The following is a 23,930-nucleotide window of genomic DNA, read 5'->3' on the forward strand; positions in this document are numbered from 1 at the left end:
GGTTAATATGATGTTCTGAATTGACTCATCGTTTTAAAATGGTGGCTTAATTCTCCTCTGCCATACCTCAAAGTCTTTCTCAGTAATCATTGCATATTTACCCTGAAACCAGAGCAAGCTGAGTGCTTTTTCCTTACAATTCACTGTGCCACCATCACCTCAAGAAATCAATCTCTTTGAAAGAGACAGCACTAAATTACTCAAGCAGTGAGGGCCAAGGGAATGCAATGTCAGCTCCTATACGAGTAACTACTTTCAATAGGATTACCTTCTAAAATAACTTTTGTTTTATGCCCTTTAGGGCCTGGGCATCCATTTATCATGTACTAACTATAGTATATTTGAGAACTGGTAAAACTAACAAGAAATCCATGACATGCTATTTGCAAGATATAGTATCAGACCTTTCATTCTACTATGTGTCTAACAAGGGTACATTTTTTAAGATTACAGTTAATATGCATTGTATAGCAAATAAATCAAAAGTGAATGTACACTAGTTATTTTAGCACATTTTAGGGGTAGTAACTATTATAACTACTACAGTTATAAGATTTTTTTTAATAAACACCAATTATTAAAGTTAGTCTAAAAAAGAAAGAGCATGGAATAGCCAGTAAGTCTACACTGTGCTATTTACAGTTTTGGATCCAAATTTAACATACGTTATATCTTAAACTAGTATTTATGTCTATAATCCTAAATGTACAGATTTTGATTCTAGGGTTACACATCCAATTTCTTGCCTCTCTTCCCAGCCCCAAAACTCCAACATCCAAAAACTTTGCTTAAATCTAAAACTTCACATACCCAGACAAGCAGCCATCATCTTACTTGGACTGTTTGCTGATGACATGGCACTAGCCAATGAAAAAGTTAATAAATCAAAATTTTCATGCTGGCTGTCAGGCACATTGCATTCGAGTTCCTGTCATTGCTGCTTCAGATGAACCATCACACCCAGGTTTCCCTCATTCCCACATATATACCTGCAAATTTTCATGGAAATGTCACTGTTTAAATATTCATCTAAATTATGAACAAACAAAATGAAATGAGGTAGCTGAAGCACATAAATATGCTCAAGTTAGAAATTAATTTTACAAGAATTTTAGAACTTTTGACTAAATTATCTACTTCTACAGAAGACTGAAACAACTCCCCCCACCAAAGAGAACAACCCCCACCACCAAATTGCTTTTGCATCAGTTCAGCTGACTTCCCCCCCCCCCAAACTTGATGAATAAAAATAACAAAGATCCATACAAAATAGTGTCCCTTGTAATGATTAAGAGCCTGACCCAACTCCTAATGAAGTCACTGAGAGCCTATGACTTTACTGGGAGTTGCATAAGGCCCTAAGTCATCACAACCAAGTAAAACAATTTCTCACATGGAGAGATGTGTTTAATTTACCTTTCCCAGTCTGGAAGGTCTTGAAAACTTTGTCTTGTAAACGTCACTAATCCAGTTGGTTCTATTTTTAAAAAATAACCAAAAACAACAAAACATACATTATAGCTGTATGTTTCAAGTTTTAAAAGCTTACCACTTAAAATCATTCAGAGACTAAGAACCACATGTGTTGTAGCCTTACTCAGGAATATTAAAACCAATTTAAAATAAAAATGCTAGTTAAAATAAATATCTGTTTCTCCTAAAAGGAAAACTGAAGTTTGATTCCCTCACTGACAGTGCCAGTGTTCAAACTGAAGGAAATATATGTGATGATCAAACTTTTCACCTCCTTGCCCCCACTTCCTTTTACATCTATTTTTCTTTTTATCAGCCAACAGAAGTGGGGGTATGACATATGTCATAAGTTGGGGGTATGATTTATGTCCCTTCCCAATTTGAGTACATGAAAGTGTTTCTTTGCAATACCAGACCAAAGAAGGAAAGCACATTGTTTCTCAAATATTCCACTTAAACTGTAAACATCATGAGACTGGCTTGGTAGCTCAGGCGAGAGCAGAATGTGTTGCCATAGGTAAAAATCAGTCTTCAGATCCTGAGCAGGCTCCAGTCAGTAGGTCATGAAGCACTACATGCAAGTAGTAGGGGAGCATCATATGTTTTCAACCAAGAACCTTGGCTGATTAACATGAAGGACTGATGGATTTCAGAGGAAGGAAGTTCATTATCTCTTGAAGCATTTGAGAGAAGAAATAGGAAGATTCCTGGAGGACTCCAGCCCCCAACAGAAAAAAAGATGTGTATAGACACATATTATAAGAGATTACCTCTATTTATGTGACTTTTTTTATTTCACTAAAAATATGTTTTAGTTACAGCAACAAAAAATCAGTTTTTGAATATTTGGAAGAAACTTATTTTATTCAATCTGTTCTTTGTCCAGAAAGCAATTCCATTTTTTCTGTGGAAAAGCATTCTTAGAGTGAGAAACATTAGAAACTATTAGAGACAATGGTGGTGTCATCTAAATAAAAAACACATTTTAAAACTTCTATTCTTTAAGAACTCCTATATTTTTTTTGCAAAGCAGAAAATATTCTTCAGAAAGTGTTAAATATTCCTGTAATACTGTTAGAAATGTTATGAGGCTATAAAGAATTTTATTTAAAAAGGTTAGCTTAATTTTTTAAAGAGAAGGTCTTGTATTAATCAAGTGTTTCCCCACAAGGGTTCTGTTGTATTATGGAGGTGATGTTTCACAAATTAAGCATACATTTTGAGTATTAAGCTTTGGTTTGCATATGCTTCAATGTATTCTGTTACAAGGAACTCAATTACTATTTATAATAAAGAGGCCAGGGAATTAAACATTTAATTTTCACTCATTTCCAGGGCTAAATTACTTCAATCTTAATTCATTATGCGGGGGTGGGGGAGGGGAGAGAGGGTCTGTTTGAAAGTACAATATAAGTTACTAATTCAAGGAAGAACATTTGAGAATTCCATTAAATATTATTTGGAATTATAGTTTAAAAAATTCCAATTCACCAGTTACATAGAACATAATCCCAAATGATTTTAAGTACATAAAGAGGCGGCACAGCTGTATAACTTAGAAGTAAGAGGTTGTTGTAATTCAGGTTGCATATAAACATCTTTTCACTCACGTGTGAAAATGCAATAAGCTACACACAAAGTCACATGCCTGGGTCAAATTCTACTCTTGACCTTGATGTCAGTAGACGTTATTCACAAATGAGACTTTGGTAGGTATATTAAGGACAGGATGTGGTTCTACTAGTTTGCACGGTGGCAGTATAAATCCTAAAGTCAAAAGAATGACTGTCAGATAAAATGGTAACCTTTTTTTGGCCCAAGTATGGGAGTACTTTTTTTTAAATGCCATTTTGCACCTGAATACCTCAAAAATGTCTTTTTTTTAAAAAAAAAACAACAAATGCTTGTGACTTGGGATGAGTTAGTTATGAGGGAAAATTACTATTCTCTACATGTTAGAACAAATGATTTTCTAAAATAAAGTTTTAAGAGTAGAAAACATCATGATGTTCATATGCCATCAGAAAATCTAACACTAGACCAAGATATGATACTTCAGATATATGAATGATTATTAAGGCTCCATGTTAGTCGCGGAAGTCACGGATTCCATGACTTCCTGTGACCTCTGCAGCAGCTGGTGTGCTCGAGCAGCTAGCCCTGGGGCCAGTTGCTTGGGCGGCCTTGGGGACAGCCACACCATCTGCTGCTGGAGCAGCCCTAGGCAGTGGCTGATGTGGCTGGCCCCGGGGACTACCTGATCAGCAGTCCCAGAGGTGGCGGGAGCAGCCACAGCTCAGGGGCTCCTGACAGTGATCCTGAGGCGGCCAGAGCTACCATTAGCTGCCTGGGACTCCCTTCCCGCACCCAGCAGTGGCCGGAGCTGCCACTGGCTGCCTGGGGCTTTCCTCCCCTCACAGTCCCCGCCCCCCATAAGATTAAATCAGAGGTATTTATGGTATGAGTCATGGACAGTCACAGGCCGTGGTTTTTTGCCCTTTACCTGTCCATGACTTTTACTAAAAATACCCGTGATTAAATCTTAGCCTTAATGATTATGTATACAACTAGAGCATCATAGGTACATGCTTATTGCAATGAGTGCTCAGCCACGTACATGTGTTTTTACAAGTTTGTGTGAATGTGCAACTCCATGACAATGTAAGAAGCTTCAATTAACTTGGTACATTAACTTGAATCTCAGATAGCTTATATAATCTTACTGGAGTGTCCAGCTACACACATTCTGAGCATCATCTTGCTAGGCGGCTGAATGCCTTAAAATCCAGTTAAGTTCCATGGGAGTTGAGGGTGCCCAACATCTCGCTGGGTCACTCATTTAGTGGGTTTATTTTAAACATGGGTCAGCTCTCTTATGAGCTTTTGGGGAAGAAGGGGATAGAAGTGGTTGGGGAAAAAATGAAAAAAGCTGCATTATTGCAATATCAGAACTGAGATTTTGGATGTACTTTAACTTTGACTTTACTGGCTTAAGTTCCCTGGAAACCATTATTTTGATAGCGAGTGTGTGTATTTATATGCTTCTAACTGCTGCTATGTGCGTGAGTGCTCTCTCTCTTTTTTTATGGACAAGAAAAAGAGAATGGCAGTTAGCAGCATATGGAATAATTAAGATAATACATATATTTTAATTACTGAATATTGTGCTAACTGCCATACTCTCGCACATTAGAGAAACAAAGTGGATGAGGTAAAAATCTCTTATTGGATCAACTTCTGTTGGTAAGAAGCAAGCTTTCGAGCCACACAGAGCTTTTCTTCAGGTCTGGGAAAGGTACTCATAGCTGAAGAAGAACTCTGTGGCTCAAAAGCTTGTCTTCTTACCAACAGAATTTTATCCAATAAAAATTATTACCTCACCCCCTTTGTCCTTCTAATACCCTGGAACCGACACGGCTACTACACTGCATCCTCTCACATATACATATACATACACAAAGTGTTAAAGCGCGTGTGTGAGTGAGAGAGAGAGAACAAGTGCATGTGCATGGCAGTTAGCATCTTACATAATAATTCAACACTTTATATATTCTGTACCTCAGGGCAAAGCTACAGTTCCTGTGGGAACCAATATTTTCAATTTCTTGACTTCTTTGTTCAAAACCTTCACCATAACATTGTACTGCCATAGATTTTTCCATTTATTATACATTCTTTGTGTGTTTGCTTTGCAGCTCAGACTAAGGCATTTTTCACAGCATTCAAAAGAAATGAACTAATAAGAGGATATACTTTTTTCTGTGACTCTTCTAAAGTAGCAGAAAAGGGTTTTAAGCTTCTCAGGCTTCCTTGGCGACCGCCCTTCAAACAATCTGAATAAAAAGAAAGATATAAAAGTGACTGAATTAGTTTCAATGGCACACAGAGTAATAATTAAGCTGTTTAATAACAGTGATCTGATTGGATTTTGAAAGTAGTAACGATAACTTCAAGAGGCTTCTCTAGATGTTTAATAAGATAAAAGTGTCACACATTTAAATTGAAAAGTAACATGGAAAACAAGTGTGATTTCTCTGTTCAAAGAGGGTTGTAAATCAGAGGTTGCATAATTTTCTCTCTTTATCAGTTAGTAGTACTTACACACTCTAGTTAAAATCCTTGTTGCCTGCATAAAGCCCAAATACTTTATCTTTAAGCAGATGAAGGAGAGAGACTGAGGAGAAAAATGACAGATTTCAGAGTAGCAGCCGTGTTAGTCTGTATTCGCAAAAAGAAAAGGAGGACTTGTGGCACCTTAGAGACTAACAAATTTATTTGAGCATAAGCTTTCATGAGCTACAGCTCACTTCAGAATGCATCCGATGAAGTGAGCTGTAGCTCACGAAAGCTTATGCTCAAATAAATTTGTTAGTCTCTAAGGTGCCACAAGTCCTCCTTTTCTTTTTGAGGAGGAAAAAATCCACCCAACAACCAAGTGTCAGGTTCCAAGGCCCCTCCACAGCCACTATTCCAGTCTACAAGCTTGAAAGCACAGACCTTCCACAGCATTTGTATAGGGTATGGATATACAGCCTTCCCCTGGCCTGCCCTCAGTGTTGTATTTACATGCTGGTCTATGTAGGCTGAGTGCAGAGACCTTTTCAGCAGCACCCTGGGGGCATGAGGCATACCTGCATGGTTGCTCAGCCAATGGACAGCCTTGGGGAACCTCCACAGGGTTTAAGTGGTACAGGTAACCCCACTCTGGAGGGCCAGTGCAAGGCTAATTTAATCCCACTAGTATTAAGTGGCTCAAACAACAAATTATTTTGGTTGGTTGATTAAATGGAAGAATACTCCAATCCTTATTTTAAAGGGAAAAAAATCCTTAATGAGATAATAGTACACAACTAAAGCTTCGATCTCCAAGACACTAAACCTTTTAATATGTTATCAGTTTCCTTAGAAATAGGTGCCCGTAGAACGGAGGTGGGCAAACTACAGCCTGTGGGTCACATCCGGCCCGTGGGACGCTCCTGCCTGGCCCCGAGCTACTGGCCCAGGAGGCTAGCGCCTGGCCCCTCCCCTGCTGTTTCCCCTCCTCCACAGCCTCAGCTCACTGAGCAGCCGGCGCAATGCTCTGGGCAGCGGGGCTGTGAGCTCTTGCCAGGCTCACAGCTGCAGAGCCACAGCCTGACTCAGTGCTCTGTGCTGCGCCGTGACATGGCTGGCTCCAGCCGGGTGGCGCAGCTGCCTGTCCTAGTGCTCTAGGCGGCGCAGCTCTAGCGCTGCAGGGGGCAGGGGTCCCGGGGGGGGCAGTCAGGAAGGAGAAGAGGGTGGATGGGGAAGAGGCAGGGGGGCATTCAGGGGCAGGGGTTCTGGGGGCAGTCAGGGGACGGGAGAAGGGGTGGTTGGATGGGACAGGGGTCTTGGGGGGGCAGTCAGGAATGAGAGGAGGGATTGGATGGGGCAGCAGGGGGCAGTCAGGGGCAGGAGGTCCGGGGTGGTCATGGGACAGGAAGCGCGGGGGGGTGTAGGGGGGTGTGGATGGGGCAGGGGTCCCGGAGGGTGGGTATCAGGGGACAGGGAACAGTTGGGGTTGGATAGGGGATAGGGGCAGGGCCAGACCTGGCTGTTTGGGGGAGGCACAGCCTCCCCTAACCAGCCCTCCATACAATTTCGGAAACCCAATGTGGCCCTCAGGCCAAAAAGTTTGCCTGCTCCTGCCTTAGAACTAAAAGTTCAGAGAAATCTGTTAAAAAAAACCTATTAACATATTTTCCTGTTTTTCCCCTACTTATCCTCCATTACATTATTATTTATATTGCAAAAGCACCCAAAATATATCAGGAGTTGTAAAGACATATAGTCCTTGCCCCAAACAGTTTACAGTGAAAGGCACTGATCCTAGAAACACCTCTTTAATTTTTCTCAGAGAAGTATTCCCCATAGATTTCAGTAAGACTATTCAAGTGAGAAAAGGTATGTATTTGTTTGCAAAATTGGGTCCTAAAACAACAAAAGGCAGATGACAAGTGAGGAAAAGGCATACAAAATACAAACAAAGTGGTCAATGCGACAAAGGGCATATGTTTCACTAGTTCTTTTTCATTCTATTTGGTTTGTAATATACAGATCATCTACAACTACTTCTCAACCTAGCCATGGTTAGTTCCTTCAAAATGCAAAATAATATACATAAACTACCCAATTGCTCTAGCATTGGTAACTTTATAACAGTTTGTAAAAGGACAGTTGTGGATAACAAATCACTTATATGATAATAAATAAAAAGTAAGTTATCCTCAACTGACAAATATCTACCCATCTATGCATGACTCATTTATTCCCTAACATGTGTTAATTAGAGCCACATGTCCCACTGCCTCCCACTCCTCAAAAGCCCCCTTGTGCTACCATGGACCATAAAATGAAAGAAAGGACTGAAATAAACTTCGCTTTATTTGCTTCTGGCAACCAGAATCTGGCAACCTCCGTGCTTCCGTACTGCTAACTAAAAACTGGCACCAAGGCCAATGTTTGTTCCAAAGAAAAGCTGGTAAAGCATCTGTTGGATAACCTCATCCCTACAAGATTAAATACACCACTTCATAAAGAGACAGATCTGAGCTCAGGTACATCTACGAATACTAGTAGATATCACCTTAAAATTAATTCATAGAATGGCAAACCCAACAGAAACTCAATATTTTAAATTAGAGATGAATGAACTCACCAAAATATTTTAAGAGACCATAAATTTGGGGGGAAATTTTTTTTTTTTTTTGGAGAACTGAAAAAACAGAAGTTTCCAATATATGATTCTGCATGTGGAGCCACATAGGTGGAACCAGGGGCTTGTGCAGAATCCCACTGGAGTCAATCTGATTCCACACAAACACAATGGTCTACCCATATGGATCCAACTGCAGGACTGGGACCAATATTAGCAAACACTTTGTCCCTTGCACTTAAAACGCAGAATTTAAAAGCAGCACAAACTATGGAGTCTACCTTCTTTTCTCCAAGCTCAGGATTGACAAATATTGATGGAAAAGTGTGGGAGAAGTTTACACTGATATTGTTATTGCTTTGCTCATTAATTTCAAAATTTTTTCATTAACTTAGTGCTCATGAAAGGTACCAGACTGACAATTGTGGAAACTAGAATCTATTTACAGAAAAGCTCCAGTATGGGCAGCAGGAATGCAAGCTTCTCTATGTTATACCACTAATACTTTTCAACTTTGAATTGTAGAGATCACCTGTGGGGTGAAAAATTCATTTGCTTGCTATATCTGTTCCATGCTTGGTTTCTCTGATGAGATTGCCCACAAGAACCCCAATTAGTCCTATTTATAGGGATTTTGTAATGTTAAAAAAAAGAAACCTGTCCTCTGGGAATTGCACCTGAAACTACTAACTCATTACATACTGGCTGCCTGGACTAGCGGTTATTAAAGAGGGTTTGTTTTGTTTCGTTACTGATCTGCACTGGACTGGCACTAGGAACCAAGAAGTTAAAAGCTGCAAATCCAAATCCCAGTACCCTAAAAGCCATCCAACTCCTCCAGACAAAACTGAATTTTATCTACTTACACTTCAACGATCATGTTAGGACGAAAATAATATAACATTCGCCTTCAGAAATTTCACTGCAAGGAGAAAACACAACACCAGCTACCCTTTCTTCTGGATTAAAGAACAAAATAAAAACAAGAAAAGCTCTACTTTAAAATTACCTAGAGGGCTACTTCTGACATACAGAAATCCATTTATGAAAATCTAAGAAATAAAAAGAAACGTCCTTACTTTTAGCCATTAAGTGAATGCATTCTTTCCGTGTTAACCAAAATACTATTTTTACTGCATCATCTATCTTCCAATAACCTGCACTTATATTGCTTAATTTGGTTTCCTACAAAATGACATGGCATTGTTATTGGTAACACATAATGCAATTTGTCTGGAGGGAAGAACATAGGGGGCTTTGGAAGCAATATGCCTTGAGCAAGAAGTTCACTAAAAGATGTTGGATACAGTAGAAGTCCTTGGGGCTTAAGATCTCATTTCTGAAAGCCATTCTTAAAGTATAGCAAAATTGGCTGGGAATGGGAATGTAAAGTGACAGAATGTTATTCATCTACTTCCATGTAGTGCAAAGACAACCCTGCTTCAAAAGCAGAAAGCTTTAGGGTTGGCTCTGTATGACAAGATCACAAAAAAGCAATTCCCTGAGTGGAATGTAGATTATCAATTTACCAATATAAGAATCCAAGGCAAGAAACCATTAATATAATTTTTAAGAATTCATCCAACTAAACTGCACTGTAAATCAAACTCAAAGCACTGCAAGCCCCATTTTAAATTGAAGTAATTGATAAATTACTTGCAGCTGCATATTTTCATCCAGTAAGCCACTTTTGCTTTGTGCAAGATGTTCTGTCAAACTGCCACACAGCTACTTCAATTTAGTAAGGAGACAGATGCAAAAAGTCTGCCAAGCTGACCACTGAGGCAACCTACAATTTATCTTTAACCTTCTAGTTTCTCAACAAATGCAGCAGCAATGCTTATCAAATTGAAGCCCTTTATATAGATATTTAGGTATTCTAAGGAACCAAAGGACAGGCAGAAGTGAAGGTCAATAATAAAAGTAAGCAGACTTGTGGGAGCAACATAACAAGACATTCAGTTAACATTAGGCGCCAAACAAAATGTTTTCTGATTTAATCTTCAACTGTTTTCAGTGTTTATGTTCTGAATATAAATCCTACACTTGATACAAAAAAAAATCATAAAAAACTACAGTGGTTATGTTCCAACCAGGGCTGTCAAGCAATTAAAAAAATTGTGATTAATTGCATGAATAAAAAAATTGTGATCAATCACACAGTTAAACAATAATAGAATACCATTTATTTAAATATAACTGGATGTTTTCTACATTTTCAAATATATTGATTTCAATTACAACACAGAACACAATGTACAGTGCTCACTTTAAATTTTGATTACAAGTATTAGCACTGTAAAAAAAAAACAAAAGAAATAGTATTTTTCAATTCACCAATACAAGTCCTATAGTGTAATCTCTTTACCATGAAAGTTCAATTTACAAATGTAGAATTATGTACAAAAAAAACTGTATTCAAAAATAAAACAATGTAAAATTTTAGAGCCTGCTAGTCCACTCAGTCCTACTTCTTGTTCAGCCATTTGTTTACATTTGCAGGAAATCATGCTGCCTGCTTCTTGTTTACAATGTCACCTGAAAGTGAGAACAGGTGTAACTGGTGTGGCAAGATATTTACGTGCCAGATGTGCTAAAGATTTGTATACCCCTTCATGCTTCAACCACCATTACAGGGGATGTGTGTCCATGCGGATGATGGGTTCTGCTCAATAACAATCCAAAGCAGTGTGGATCAACACATGTTCATTTTTATTATCTGAGTCAGATGCCACCAGCAGAAGGTTGATTTTCTTTTTTGATGGTTCAGTTCTGTAGTTTTCACATCAGAGTGGTGCTCTTTTAAGATTTCTGAAAGCATGCTCCACACCTTGTCCCTCTCAGATTTTGGAAGGCAGTTCAGATTATTAAAGCTTGGGTCAAGTGCTGTAGCTATCTTTAGAAATCTCACATTGATATCTTCTTTGAGTTTTGTCAAATCTGCAGTAAAAGTGTTATTACAATGAACAACATGTGCTGGGTCATCATCCGAGACTGTTATAACATGAAACATACAGCAGAATGAGGGTAAAACAGAGCAGGGGACATACAATTCTCCCCCAAGGAGTTCAGTCACAAATTTAATTAACACATTTTTTTTTTTTTTAAAACGATCATCATCCACATGGAAGCATGTCCACTGGAATGGTGGCCGAAGCATGAAAGGGCATACGAATGTTTAGCATATCCGGCACGAAAATACTTTGCAATGCTGGCTACAAAAGTGCCATGCAAATGCCTATTCTCACTTTCTGGTGACATTGTAAATAAGAAGAGGGAAGTATTATCACCTGTAAATGTAAACTTGTTTACCTGAGCAATTGGCTGAACAAGAAGTAGGACTGAGTGGACTTAGAGGATCTGAAGTTTTACGTTATTTTGTTTTTGAGTGCAGTTAAGTAACAAAAAAATTACATTTGTAAGTTGCACTTTCATGACAAAGTTAGTACTTGTCTGAGTTGAATTGAAAAATACTATTTCTTTTGTTTATCATTTTTACAGTGCATATATTATAATCAAAAAAATATACACTTTATTTCAATTATAACAGAATATAATATATATGACAATGTAGAAAAACCATCCAAAATATTTAATAAATTTCAATTGGTATTCTACTGTTTAACAGTGCAATTAAAACTGCGATTAATTTTTTGAGTTAATCACGTGAGTTAACTGTGATTAATTGACAGCTCTAGTTTCAATATGCCACAAAAATATGCAATATGACAGAGTATGTGGTGAAGAGTATTTAAAATAAACAATTTCAATACTATCTGGTTAGAAACAAAGAAAATATTTTAAAAACGCTCTTTAATGCTATACTTTGCTTAAAATTTTGATTTGATTTTAAAATGACATCACGAGATTCCACGTTTATTGTCTAATTACTTCTATATAGAATTTACAACTTTTACAAGTAAACTTCTCCCACACCCCAACTGAGTTCAGGAAAGTACTTAAGAATGTGCTTAATGGCTTTCTGAAGGCCTTGCCCAATTAGTTTGGGCTGCGTTCTTTCTGGTTCCTTCACCATCGTCAGCAAGAGAGATTCAGTAACTGGAAACAAACTTGGTAACATGCTAATTAAGAAAGAAAACCAGCCTTCCATCTCACTGCTGTTTTACAGGAATAAACGTACATATTTATCAGAAACATACGCAGCTCTGACTTGGACATATAGGGATTAGATTAATTGATCATCATGGTGCCATGTTCACACAATAAGTTTCCTGACATCATATTTTATAGACATTTCATGGCAAAACTACAAGGCAAAAAATATTTCAAATATAGTGGGTCATCATGTCAATATAAGTATATTAATTTTGTAACCTTACATTATTTGCTACAAAAAACTGACAGGGCATGGATTTTGTCTAATGGAAAGAAGTTGAACCTTTGAAGTAAATGGTTCAGAAAATGTCTTCTGTTTCATCAAATCAGAACAAAATCATCTAATTTTGAAATTTGGAATTCAGGCAACTCCATATTCCAGTAAATTTTTTCCAAAAACTGTATCCCAATTCATAGATTTTTAAGGCCAAAAGGGACCCTTATGATCATCTATTCTAGTCAGACTTCCTACATAACAAAGGCCATAGAGATTCATCAAGATCATATCTTGTGGCTAATCTACAGTATATTTTTTCGAAAGGTATCCAATATTCATTTAAATGATGCATATTCCACCACATCCCTTGGTAAATTGTTCCAGTGGTTAATTACCCTAATGGTTAAAGATTTGGATTTTATGGCAAGAGTGGCTTAAACGTCAAATCTCAATATAAAATTTCTCATTCACAGATACATGGTATTGATTGTAATTCCAGGAGATTCACATGTATTCAAAACACACTAGTTACAACCTCAATCTGTAGAGTTATCAGACAGTGCAATTTAAATTCTGCAGTGAACCTTATTCATCAAGAAAAAAATTGATCTCTGCTGATGCAATTGAACATAAAATCAGATTACTCATGCTGTTTCCTGGATTTTAACATGCTCTCACAGTGGATGATGATGTTTACTCCTGTGCGGAGGGGCAGCACATGGGGTATGTACCACCAAAGTCCTACTTAAGACCTTATAATAGTTTAAAATGAAATTTAAAATATAGGACTTAAATGAAGCTGGTATAAAGATCCATTTCATCCTTTGAGAATAATATGTTATTGGGACAAAGAAAGCAGCCATGCACATAAGGAATATTCACTTTTCCATTTCAAAAATATCAGAAGGATACACATCTTTAAGCAAAAGTTCATTTGAATGCATAGGCTGACCAAATACTTGAACCCCAAATAATAAGCTATTAGTTTTCACAGTCATTTTTATTGGGTGGATCTGCTTAGGAGGTAAACTATTACGCTTGTATGTCCTTCGTGAAGACTGATTTAAGTCTACATAGAGATACAAGATGGGTTAGGTAATACCTTTTATTGGACCAACTTCTGTTGGTGAAAGAGACAAACTTTCGAGCCATTTAGAGCTCTTCTTCTGTGCGTTTCAAAACCTCTCTCTCACCAAAAGTTGGTCCAATAAAAGATCCTACCTCATCCGCCTTCTCTCTAATACCCTGGGACCAACATGGCTATGATGATACTTAAGTCTACATAGTATTAAGAGCCTTATCCTTTACTATGCTAAGCACACTCAGATCCTACTGATGTCAGTGGGAGATGTGGACACTCCACCCCACTTCACAAGGCCCTAAGAGAAAAACCAGGGGTCAAATGGGAAAATACTAACATCATCATCTACTAGGCTAACTAGTGAGCTTAGAAGCATTTGCTTTCAACTATCATTGCTTATTTCTTTGAACCATGCAACTTGACTTCAGGTTCTCCCCCCCGCCCATAGAATTGCTTAAGGAAAACAGAGGTCTTGTGCAAACAGAAATGTTTTCTCTTTTCAAAACCATCTTTTCTTTCCCTTATTAAAGATCTGTTAGACTTCAATTTGCATTGTTATAAACATTTGCCTGAAACCTTTCAATAAGTATCCTGTCACATCATCTGCATTATCTGACCTTTTCATTCAATTATACTCCAAGCAAGTTTAATCACCACGGGTTCTCAACTTTATTCTTTCTGAGGCCCCACGCAAAATGCTATAAAAACTCCATGGCCCACCTGTGTCACAATAGCAGGTTTTCTGCATATAAAAGTCAGGGCCGGCATTAAAAGGTAGCAAGCAGGGCAATTGCCTGGGGCCTGATGCCACAGGAACCCCCGCAAAGTTACATTGCTCAGGCTTCGGCTTCAGCCTTGGGTGGCAGAGCTCAGGGCCTGTGCTTCAAACTCATGTGGCAGGGCTGCTGGGCGGCCTTCCTGAAACCTGCTCGTGACGCCCTAGGGGCCTCAGGTCCCTGGTTGAGAACCATTGTCCAAGACCACACAGAATTAGGTTTTTGTATCAAATGTTTGGGAAAATCAGGAGAATCTCTCTATAGAGTATTTGCAGATTGCAATGTTTCTTTATATAAGTGCAGCAACTACCTTTGAAAAGTTTCAGGCTAATAATAAAAGCAGTTGATTAGTATCATCATTCTAGTCACCCTTAGACAATAGGGTTTTTTGGGGTTTTTTTTAAACAAATATTTTCTATTTACATTTTTACATATTCTGTGTTCCATCATAGATATTGATCAAGTTCTGTAAAATGAAATTGTGCTGGAATCAGTTATTCATCAAAGCCATCATGAAGAACAAAGATCTATAATAAGTGTTTGCTACTGTTATTTATATTCCCATCATCAAGTGAAATGGTCTCCACAACATTCCACTAGTGCTTTTGTGAACAACAGTACGTTGCACAACTTTAAGAAGTTTAGCGTCAACTACAGAGCACAGGATGGCAGTCTATAGAGATCTTTACATATCTAAAGAAATTTAGAATGGGAAATTCTAATCTCCATTAAAAAAGATAAAATATAGCCATACTTGCTAGCATATGTATAAGTCCCAACTCTGTCACTCTGAGTGCAGAAGTGGGGCCTGCAAGGATTTTAAAAATTAATACTTGCCACTCCAGGGGTGTATTAAACTCCCAAGGTTACAGCTTTTCTCTGACCTTGGCTTGGTAAACGCTGCCGCCACCCAAATGCAAAAAAAAGAAAAACCCCTTTGAACCCAGGAAGGAGCACTTGGGAATTCCTCCCTGTGGGGTACCCTCAAGACCTTTCACCCCCCCATTCCAGGGAAGAGCTGAAAAAGAAAAAGGAAATTAGCTGTGGCTACCAACACTCCCAGCTATCTTCGAGACACCACTGACTTCCTGAGGAAACTACAATCCATTGGTGATCTTCCAGAAAACACCATCCTAGCCACTATGGATGCAGAAACTCTCTACACAAACATTACACACAAAGATGGACAACAAGCCGTCAGGAACAGTATCCCTGATACTGTCACGGCTAACCTGGTGGCTGAACTTTGTGACTTTGTCCTGACACATAACTATTTCACATTTGGGGACAATGTATACCTTCAAATCAGCGGCACTGCGATGGGTACCCGCATGGCCCCACAGTATGCCAACATTTTTATGGCTGACTTAGAACAACGCTTCCTCAGCTCTCGTCCCCTAATGCCCCTACTCTACTTGCGCTACATTGATGACATCTTCATCATCTGGACCCATGGAAAAGAAGCTCTTGAGGAATTCCACCAGGATTTCAACAATTTCCATCCCACCATTAACCTCAGCCTGGACCAGTCCACACAAGAGATCCACTTCCTGGACACTACAGTGCTAATAAGCGATGGTCACATAAACACCACCCTATCTTGGAAACCTACTGACCGCTATTCCTACCTACATGCCTCTAGCTTTCATCCAGATCATACCACTCGATCCATTGTCTACAGCCAAGCTCTACGATATAACCGCATTTGCTCCAACCCCTCAGACAGAGACAAACACCTACAAGATCTCTATCATGCATTCCTAAAACTACAATACCCACCTGGTGAAGTGAAGAAACAGACTGACAGAGCCAGAAGGGTACCCAGAAATCACCTACTACAGGACAGGCCCAACAAAGAAAGCAAGAGAACACCACTAGCTATCATGTTCAGCCCCAACTAAAACCTCTCCAGCGCATCTTCAAGGATCTACAACCTATCCTGAAGGACGATCCTTCACTCTTCTCACAGACCTTGGGAGACAGGCCAGTCCTTGCTTATAGACAGCCCCCCAACCTGAAGCAAATACTCACCAGCAACTACACAGCACTCAACAAAAACACTACTACAGGAACCAAACCCTGCAACAAACCCTGTTGCCAACTCTGTCCACATATCTATTTAAGGGACACCATCATAGGACCTAACCACATCAGCCACACCATCAGGGGCTCATTCACCTGCACATCTACCAATGTGATATATGCCATCATATGCCAGCAATGCTCCTTTGCCATGTACATTGATCAAACTGGACAGTCTCTATGCAAAAGAATGGACACAAATCAGACATCAAGAATTATAACATTCAAAAACTATTGGAGAACACTCCAATCTCCCTAGACACTCAATAACAGACTTAATAGTAGCAATTCTTCAAGAAAAAACCTTCAAAAACAGACTCCAATGAGAAACTGCAGAACTGGAATTAATTTTCAAACTGGACACTATCAAACTAGGCCTGAATAAAGACTGGGAGTGGATGGGTCACTACAAAAACTAATTTCCCTCTGCTGATACTCACACCTTCTTGTCAACTGTTTTAAATGGGCCACCTTGACTGCATTGGCCTCATTAGCACTACAAAAGTGATTTTCCCTCCCTTGGTATTCACCCCTTCTTGTCAACTGTTGAGAATAAGCCACTTCCACCTTAACTGAATTGGCTTGTTAGTACTGCCCTCCTCTCCCCCCTGCCCCCCGCTCAACTTGGTAAGGCAACTCCCAACTTTTCATGTGCTGTGTATTTATATCTGACTACTGTATTTTCCACTCCATGCATTTGATGAAGTGGGTTTTAGCCCATGAAAGCTTATGCCCAAATAAATTTGTTAGTCTCTAACGTACCACAAGGACTCCTCGTTGCTTTTGCTGATACAAACTAACACGGCTACCACTCTGAAACTTAAAAAATGGTAACTACAAAATAATGTTGCTGAATAAAATTTTAAAAAAGCATCCAAGTGACTTGGGAACTTAAGTCTCACTGAAAATCAGGCTCCTAAGTTTCTTTAATACTATTGAAAATGTTACTCTTTATGTACAAGCTGATACAGATTTTAGTAAATCACTAATACGAGGTTTTTGTGGAAAAACAGGTCTCTCAAATGGATTAATGTTAAAAATGTTTTTACAGTGTAAAAATTTTATTCAACTAATTGATCTCTAACAATCCAGGTGATAATTCTGAGAAAACCTGTCATGATGGATATCAAGAAGACTGCAAATTATCACTCTTGTGGTAATGCAAGAGGAAATGAAATTATCTAATGAGCTATTATGTTTTCTAGTGGGGAAAAACTTCAGAGCAGACTTATATAAGTCAAACACACAAGGCACTGTGAAATAAACAGATTTGCTGCTGCTGTATATCTTTTCAAATTAAGTAAGTAAATCCCACCTTTCTACATTAAAACCTGTCTTCTATTCTTTTCTTTACATAGAAAGTAGCTTAGAGGTCTGGGATTCCCCTTGGCCTCAAAGAGAAGAAACATACTATACTTCAACAATTTAACCTCACAGGCAATTTCTTCTCTTATTTACTGCAGACTATTAACTGTCACAGGTATAAAATACTGTCAACAAAACAGACAAAACCAGAGCACTGAACAACCTGATCCGTAATTAGAAATTTACCTTTAAAACAAAGATTTTTTTCATTAAGGTTTGTATGAACATATATACATAGAGCAATGTAATTTTTGTTGGTCAATCCAATTGCAAACACTGCCTTCCCTTACTACACCCCCGAAGAAGAGGCATCTCTCATTTCTGGGTTTTTCCCGTGTTGGGTAAGTGAACTGGATCAAAGAAAATAATAGCAACTTCTTTTTTTAAAGTTACTGGGGATCTTTTTTAGTCTTAAGAACCGCAAATTTACACTAAGGAGCAAATCTTGCTCTTGCTGAAGTCAGAGGGAACTGTGGGAGCTCAGTAACTGAAAGTTAGACCCTAGGTCATAAGTTAGGCATCTGAAAATTGAGGCTTTCAAAATTAGTAAATACTTGAAAATTCTGGACTAAGGGTATGTCTACACAGAAAAGAAAAAGCTATGGTTCGCCAAGGCCAGCCAACTCAGGCTGATGGGGCTTGGGTTGCAGGGTTGCTTCAGTGCTTTGTAGACTTCCAGGGTTGGGCCAGAGCCCGAGCTCTGGGACCCTCCCACAACACAGAACCCTAGAGCCCAGGCTCCAACCCAAGACTGGAAGCGTACAAAGCAATGAAACAGCCCCGCAGCCCAAGTTCCACAAGCCTGAGTCAGCTAGTATGGGCCAGCTGCTGGTGTCTAGCTGCTGTGTGGATATACCTTAAGTGACTTAACTCACTGTATGACCATGGGTAATAGGAGAAGCAGGAACAGAACCCCAAACTCAGTTTTTATGCTTTAAGCATTAAACCAAATTCCCATTATCCAATTATTAGAGTTTGCTCTACTGATTATTCTAAGAATATAAAGACTTTTCATTTTGAAATGTAGACCACATTTTATAACCCAAATTCACATGTATATTTGTAAGCTGTACAGAAAATTACACATTTAAAAATAAAAACACTTCCATCCACAATGAAGATGAATAGAATCCACAGCCATCATCCTAAAGGGGGGAAAAAAACCTTAAAAGCAATATTCAATTCATAGAATCATAGAATATCAGGGTTGGAAGGGACCACAGGAGGTCATCTAGTCCAACCGACTGCATAAAGCAAATCATCCCAGACAGGGCTTTGTCAAGCCTGACCTTAAAAGTCTCTAAGGAGATTCCACCACCTCCCTAGGTAAAACATTCCAGTGCTTCGCCACCCTCCTAGTGAAAAAGTTTTTCCTAATATCCAACCTAAACCTCCCCCACTGCAACTTGAGACCATTACTCCTTGTTCTGTCATCTGTTACCACTGAGAACAGTCTAGATCCATCCTCTTTGGAACCTCCTTTCAGGTAGTTGAAAGCAGCTACCAAATCCCCCCTCATTCTTCTTCTGCAGACTAAATAATCCCAGTTCCCTCAGCCTCTCCTCATAAATCATGTGCTCCAGCCCCCTGATCATTTTTGTTGCCCTCTGCTGGACGCTGTCCAATTTTTCAACATCCTTCTTGTAGCGTGGGGCCCAAAACTGGACACAGTACTCCAGATGAGGCCTCACCAATGTCGAATAGAGGGGAACGATCACATCCCTCGATCTGCTGGAAATGCCCCTACTTATACATCCCAAAATGCCATTGGCCTTCTTGGCAACAAGGGCACACTGTTGACTCATATCCAGCTTCTCGTCCACTGTAACCCCTGGGTCCTTTTCTGCAGAACTGCTGCCGAGCCATTCGGTCCCTAGTCTGAGTCTGTAGCAGTGCATGGGATTCTTCCATCCTAAATGCAGGACTCTGCACTTGTCCTTGTTGAACCTCATCAGATTTCTTTTGGCCTAATCCTCTAATTTGTCTAGGGCCCTCTGTATCCTATCCCTATCCTCCAGCGTATCTACCTCTCCTCCCAGTTTAGTGTCATCTGCAAACTTGCTGAGGGTGCAATCCATGCCATCCTCCCTTTGCAATGAAATGTTTACGGTTAGGAGGTAACTGGAGCCACTTTTTATAGAAACAATATATATTCCTATTCCCTAACCAGATCACCTCAAATACACTGGATAATTTACTCCACAGAGAATACTCAACGCTATGAAATTGATGTTGTTTATGGTAAGAGACAACTGCATTATTGCTAAATCAGATTTCAGTTCCCCTGTATAAGTGTCTGTACAGTTTGTCCATTTCCTTTCCTATATTAAAAAAATCCATAAAAGATACATACATCTTAACTAGTGTAAATTTTTTCCTATTTCCATTCACTAAAATAAGTAGCTTAAAGATCCTGCCTGACAAGGCTGGAGTTAAATTTAGGATACATATTGGTGGTGTCAGTATTTTATATTGTCACTATTGCAGAAATGCATGATAGTTTAGATGTATTTTTTAATATAACTTTATTTTACCGTCTTAATTGTGCGTAAAAAAAATCTCTAGTTTTATGCCAGTGTATGTACTGCTTTAAAATATGAAACTGAACCCTGTGATCTGAGCTAAGCCTCTTTCTGACTGGGAACCATGCGCTTTTAAATGTGCCCAGTCTCTTGTTACAGGAAAATGGGGAAAGGAGCTACTGTAGCAGCATACCATAGCTAAGAGTCAACTGCTGCTGGCAGATCAGAGCCAGATAAGTAAAGTGTATGCGCTCTTGACAAGCCACTCAACCCCTTTTACAGTTATCCGGAAAACTGATTTGAGAAGAAAGCGTATTTTACCCTCAACCTGCTTCAAACTCCATTATATTTGGGCAGTTTTTAAATAAAATTAAGGGGTTTCCCAAAGTCTAGGAATTTAAGTCTAATAACTCTCAATAGGAACAACAGGCAAACTCCACAGTATCACAATCAGTACAAACCCTCATGATAGAGACTATTTTCATCTGCAATCCTCACACAAAAGTAGTGAAATTAAAGAACAAAGGATCAGCCATACATGTGTTATTTTTTTATTTTACAAGGGAGGGAATGAGGAGGAATATTTTGTTCCCGAAAAAGGTGCTAGATAGATGTGTCCCGGGACACAACTCAGATTCTCTGTCTATTCACAGAACAGATACACCATAAGCAGAAGCAACGCAAGTTTCTTCAACTACCCTAACAATGGGCCTCAACTATGTTCTAGAAGGATCACCTTTAGGACTGAAAAATGTAATTCATTCTCTAAGCACAGTTGGCACTTGATCTCTCTGCAGAGTCTGTCAACAAGGGTGTCACACAATAACAAATTTAATAACTACTTATTTTGTGATGGAGATAAAATTGGCATTTCAACCGTAACACCTAAATTCCCCAATAGTCTCTTTTTAATTCAGACTCAAGTTAAAATGCATCTTTTCCATGTCAACTTAATCTCTCTCTCTCTCTCTCTCTCTTCTAAAATATTGCTTACAATATTTTACTCACATTTTAAATGTTTTGAAAGGAAACAGCATAGACATTGTCCTGATTACAATTCTAAGGCAACATTTTAGCACTGTAATCCTAAGAGAGTCTTAGAGACAATTCCATTTTATCAGATATACTTCTAATTTATATACTATACTATTAACAACTTTAAAAGCCCACAAAGGCACATCCTTGCCAGGTTTAAAAGGGATGTATTTAATCACATTAGCAAGTGTTTCATTACTTTAGTATATTATTACTTAATGGCCTCTTAGTTTGTAGGAGGAAGTACAATCTAAATTTAAATGAAAATGTTACAATGTACTATAAAATTAAGCACCACAAAGTCAAAGATGTACTGACACATATATATTTATTTTAGGTGACAATAGCAAGAGCTGGATTGGAAAGGGCAAAGAGTAAAATGGCTTATGTTACGCTGACGAATAAGCATTCTCCCTTCCAGATGACCATAAAGCGGTCAGCATGCAGAAAAGCACTCAGGAAACTTGCCTTCATCAGCACATAACAAGCAGTGGCACATCTGAGATGGTTTACAGAAAATAAAATAAATGGTATGTCTCAGTCTCTTGTACCAAGTATGGCTTGTTTAATAAAACAGATTGATAGCCATGTCAAATCACAGTAAGCAAACAGTGACAATTTTTATTTAATATGTACATACCAAGTGTATCATTTCATTTTATTATCTAAATGGCCAAGCCCTAGAGTGAAAAAGGGGGACATTTTTTGACAGCAGATTTAAAGTGTTTTAAATTAGAGACTTAAGACCTTTCTCAGTTTAACCATCTATGAAGTACCAATTTTTAAATGTGTATAAAATGAATAGAGGTTAAAGGGGCACAGTTCATTCTGTAATTTGACATAAAAGCCAAATCCACACAACTATGAGGGTACAGATCTTTTTCACTTTGAAACAAAAGTTCATCATTGTTAACGATGAGGAATGGATACTGTGAGGTGCAGAGCACCATCAACTCCCATAAACTCCAATGAGATACAAGATTAATAGCATCAGGCCCTAAAATACCTATATTTGGCCCACGATTTTATAGTCCTTTCCAAAACAATCACTGAACATGTGCATACCTAGTCATGTCTTTGTAGAATAAAACAAATAAATTAATAATAAAAGATTAGGAACATGACTACTGTATGACATTAAAGACATTTGATTAAGAGATTTCTTATGCACATGTATTTTGTTTACCTTAAGCTGCGAATTTTATTATTTAAAGATTTGGTAGGAAGAAAAATGTGTATTATGCAAACGCTGGGAAGGCAGAAAGTCAATCTAATTATGGAATAATGCATTTGTTAAAGAAAAAAATCACAAAAATTTGCTAATATGCATACAATTATTCTGCTTCATTAAAGGAGTATAGTACATTAATTTCTACAGGTAATGGAAGTAATTCATTCCATTATACAGAAGATAAAATGTAGTAGTTTCCACAAAATTTAAGTCTCGATGCCATAGCACTTTGCTGCGAGGAAGCAGGGTTGCTGCAGCAGAACAACTTCTAATATATTCCTCTCCAACCACAGTAGGAAAAAAGCCCCTGATATTCCTTAAAAGTGGAGTGCATTGTTATAACAATCACAAATTATGATTTTGGACACTGCCCAGTACATTTTGTACAAACAAAGACAATGCTTGTTTGTATTTTCAAATCTTATAGAATGTAATGGGACAAATTCTGTCCTAATTACAAGCATGCAATACCACTAATGGCTAAGGACATTTATTTTATTGCCCTTTCCTTCCTATTGACATGCCCATATTTAAAAAAAAAAAAAAAGACAGTGGCATTGAGGGTAGGAAGAAAATGGTGCAAACTCTACGCTTTCCTTCTCCACCTCTCCCCATTTTCAAAATACAAATGGGGCCATGTTACAGTAAAAGGTGAGGTAGGAAACAGTGTTACTCTGGGTCAGTTTCTCCCAGTGTTCATGGTTGAATGCCTCCATCCTTCAATCTACTTTTTCTATGTTTTCCTATGCAGCTCTTACCTTATTAATCCTTCCCTGTCTCTGCTATATTTATTCACCCTCCCCTTATGCATGGTCAACTGCTTGTCTTTCCTCCACACCAAGTGCCCTTCCCCAGTCTATTCATTACTGGTGCAAGGGAGATAGGAAGCAGAGTTCATGGTGGCCTAGGATATGACTACTACTTCAAGCAAATGGCTGCAGTACAGCTGATATTTCTGTCAACATGTCACTTACAGCATTGCCTGGAATAAGAGTTAGACAACAACTCCATGTGGATTGGACTCTAATGCAATGGAGGAGTAGCCCAAGGACTTATGAAGGATTGCATACCCATGGCTCCACTATGTAACAGAACTAGGGGAGATGGTGGCGGGATACCTGTTCAGCCAGTCTGATGTTAATTGCATCAGCTCCAATGGTCAAAATTTGCAAGTGTTTACAAAAACCATGACAAAATACGCTTTTTGTAAAAATCAACAGGGACTCTGATAAGCCCTGACAACAAAGACAGTTCCACTTTTCAGGGACACGATGTTCTCTTCGTTTCCCCAGCATAGCGTCAGTAGCCTTCCATGCATGCAAGTACAGGCAACATTCTGCCCTTTGTAAATAAAGGGAT

The 23,930-nt window shown here is 38.6% G+C and overlaps 1 protein-coding gene across 11 annotated transcripts in view; it reads right to left on the minus strand.

The window, feature by feature from the left end:
- Window positions 1-23,930, minus strand: part of PARG (poly(ADP-ribose) glycohydrolase) — a 124,630-nt gene that overhangs the window by 37,738 nt on the left and 62,962 nt on the right. For all 11 annotated transcript variants that reach the window (XM_038408842.2, XM_043518908.1, XM_038408840.2 and 8 more), the window contains 2 exons: window positions 5,227-5,306; window positions 1,417-1,477 (listed from right to left, as the gene is read on the minus strand). In XM_038408842.2, the coding sequence (XP_038264770.1) occupies window positions 1,417-1,477; window positions 5,227-5,306 (141 nt within the window). The remainder of the gene's footprint in view (window positions 1-1,416; window positions 1,478-5,226; window positions 5,307-23,930) is intronic.

This window comes from Dermochelys coriacea, chromosome 7 (assembly GCF_009764565.3).
Source record: "Dermochelys coriacea isolate rDerCor1 chromosome 7, rDerCor1.pri.v4, whole genome shotgun sequence".
Classification (NCBI taxonomy): Eukaryota; Metazoa; Chordata; order Testudines; family Dermochelyidae; genus Dermochelys; species Dermochelys coriacea.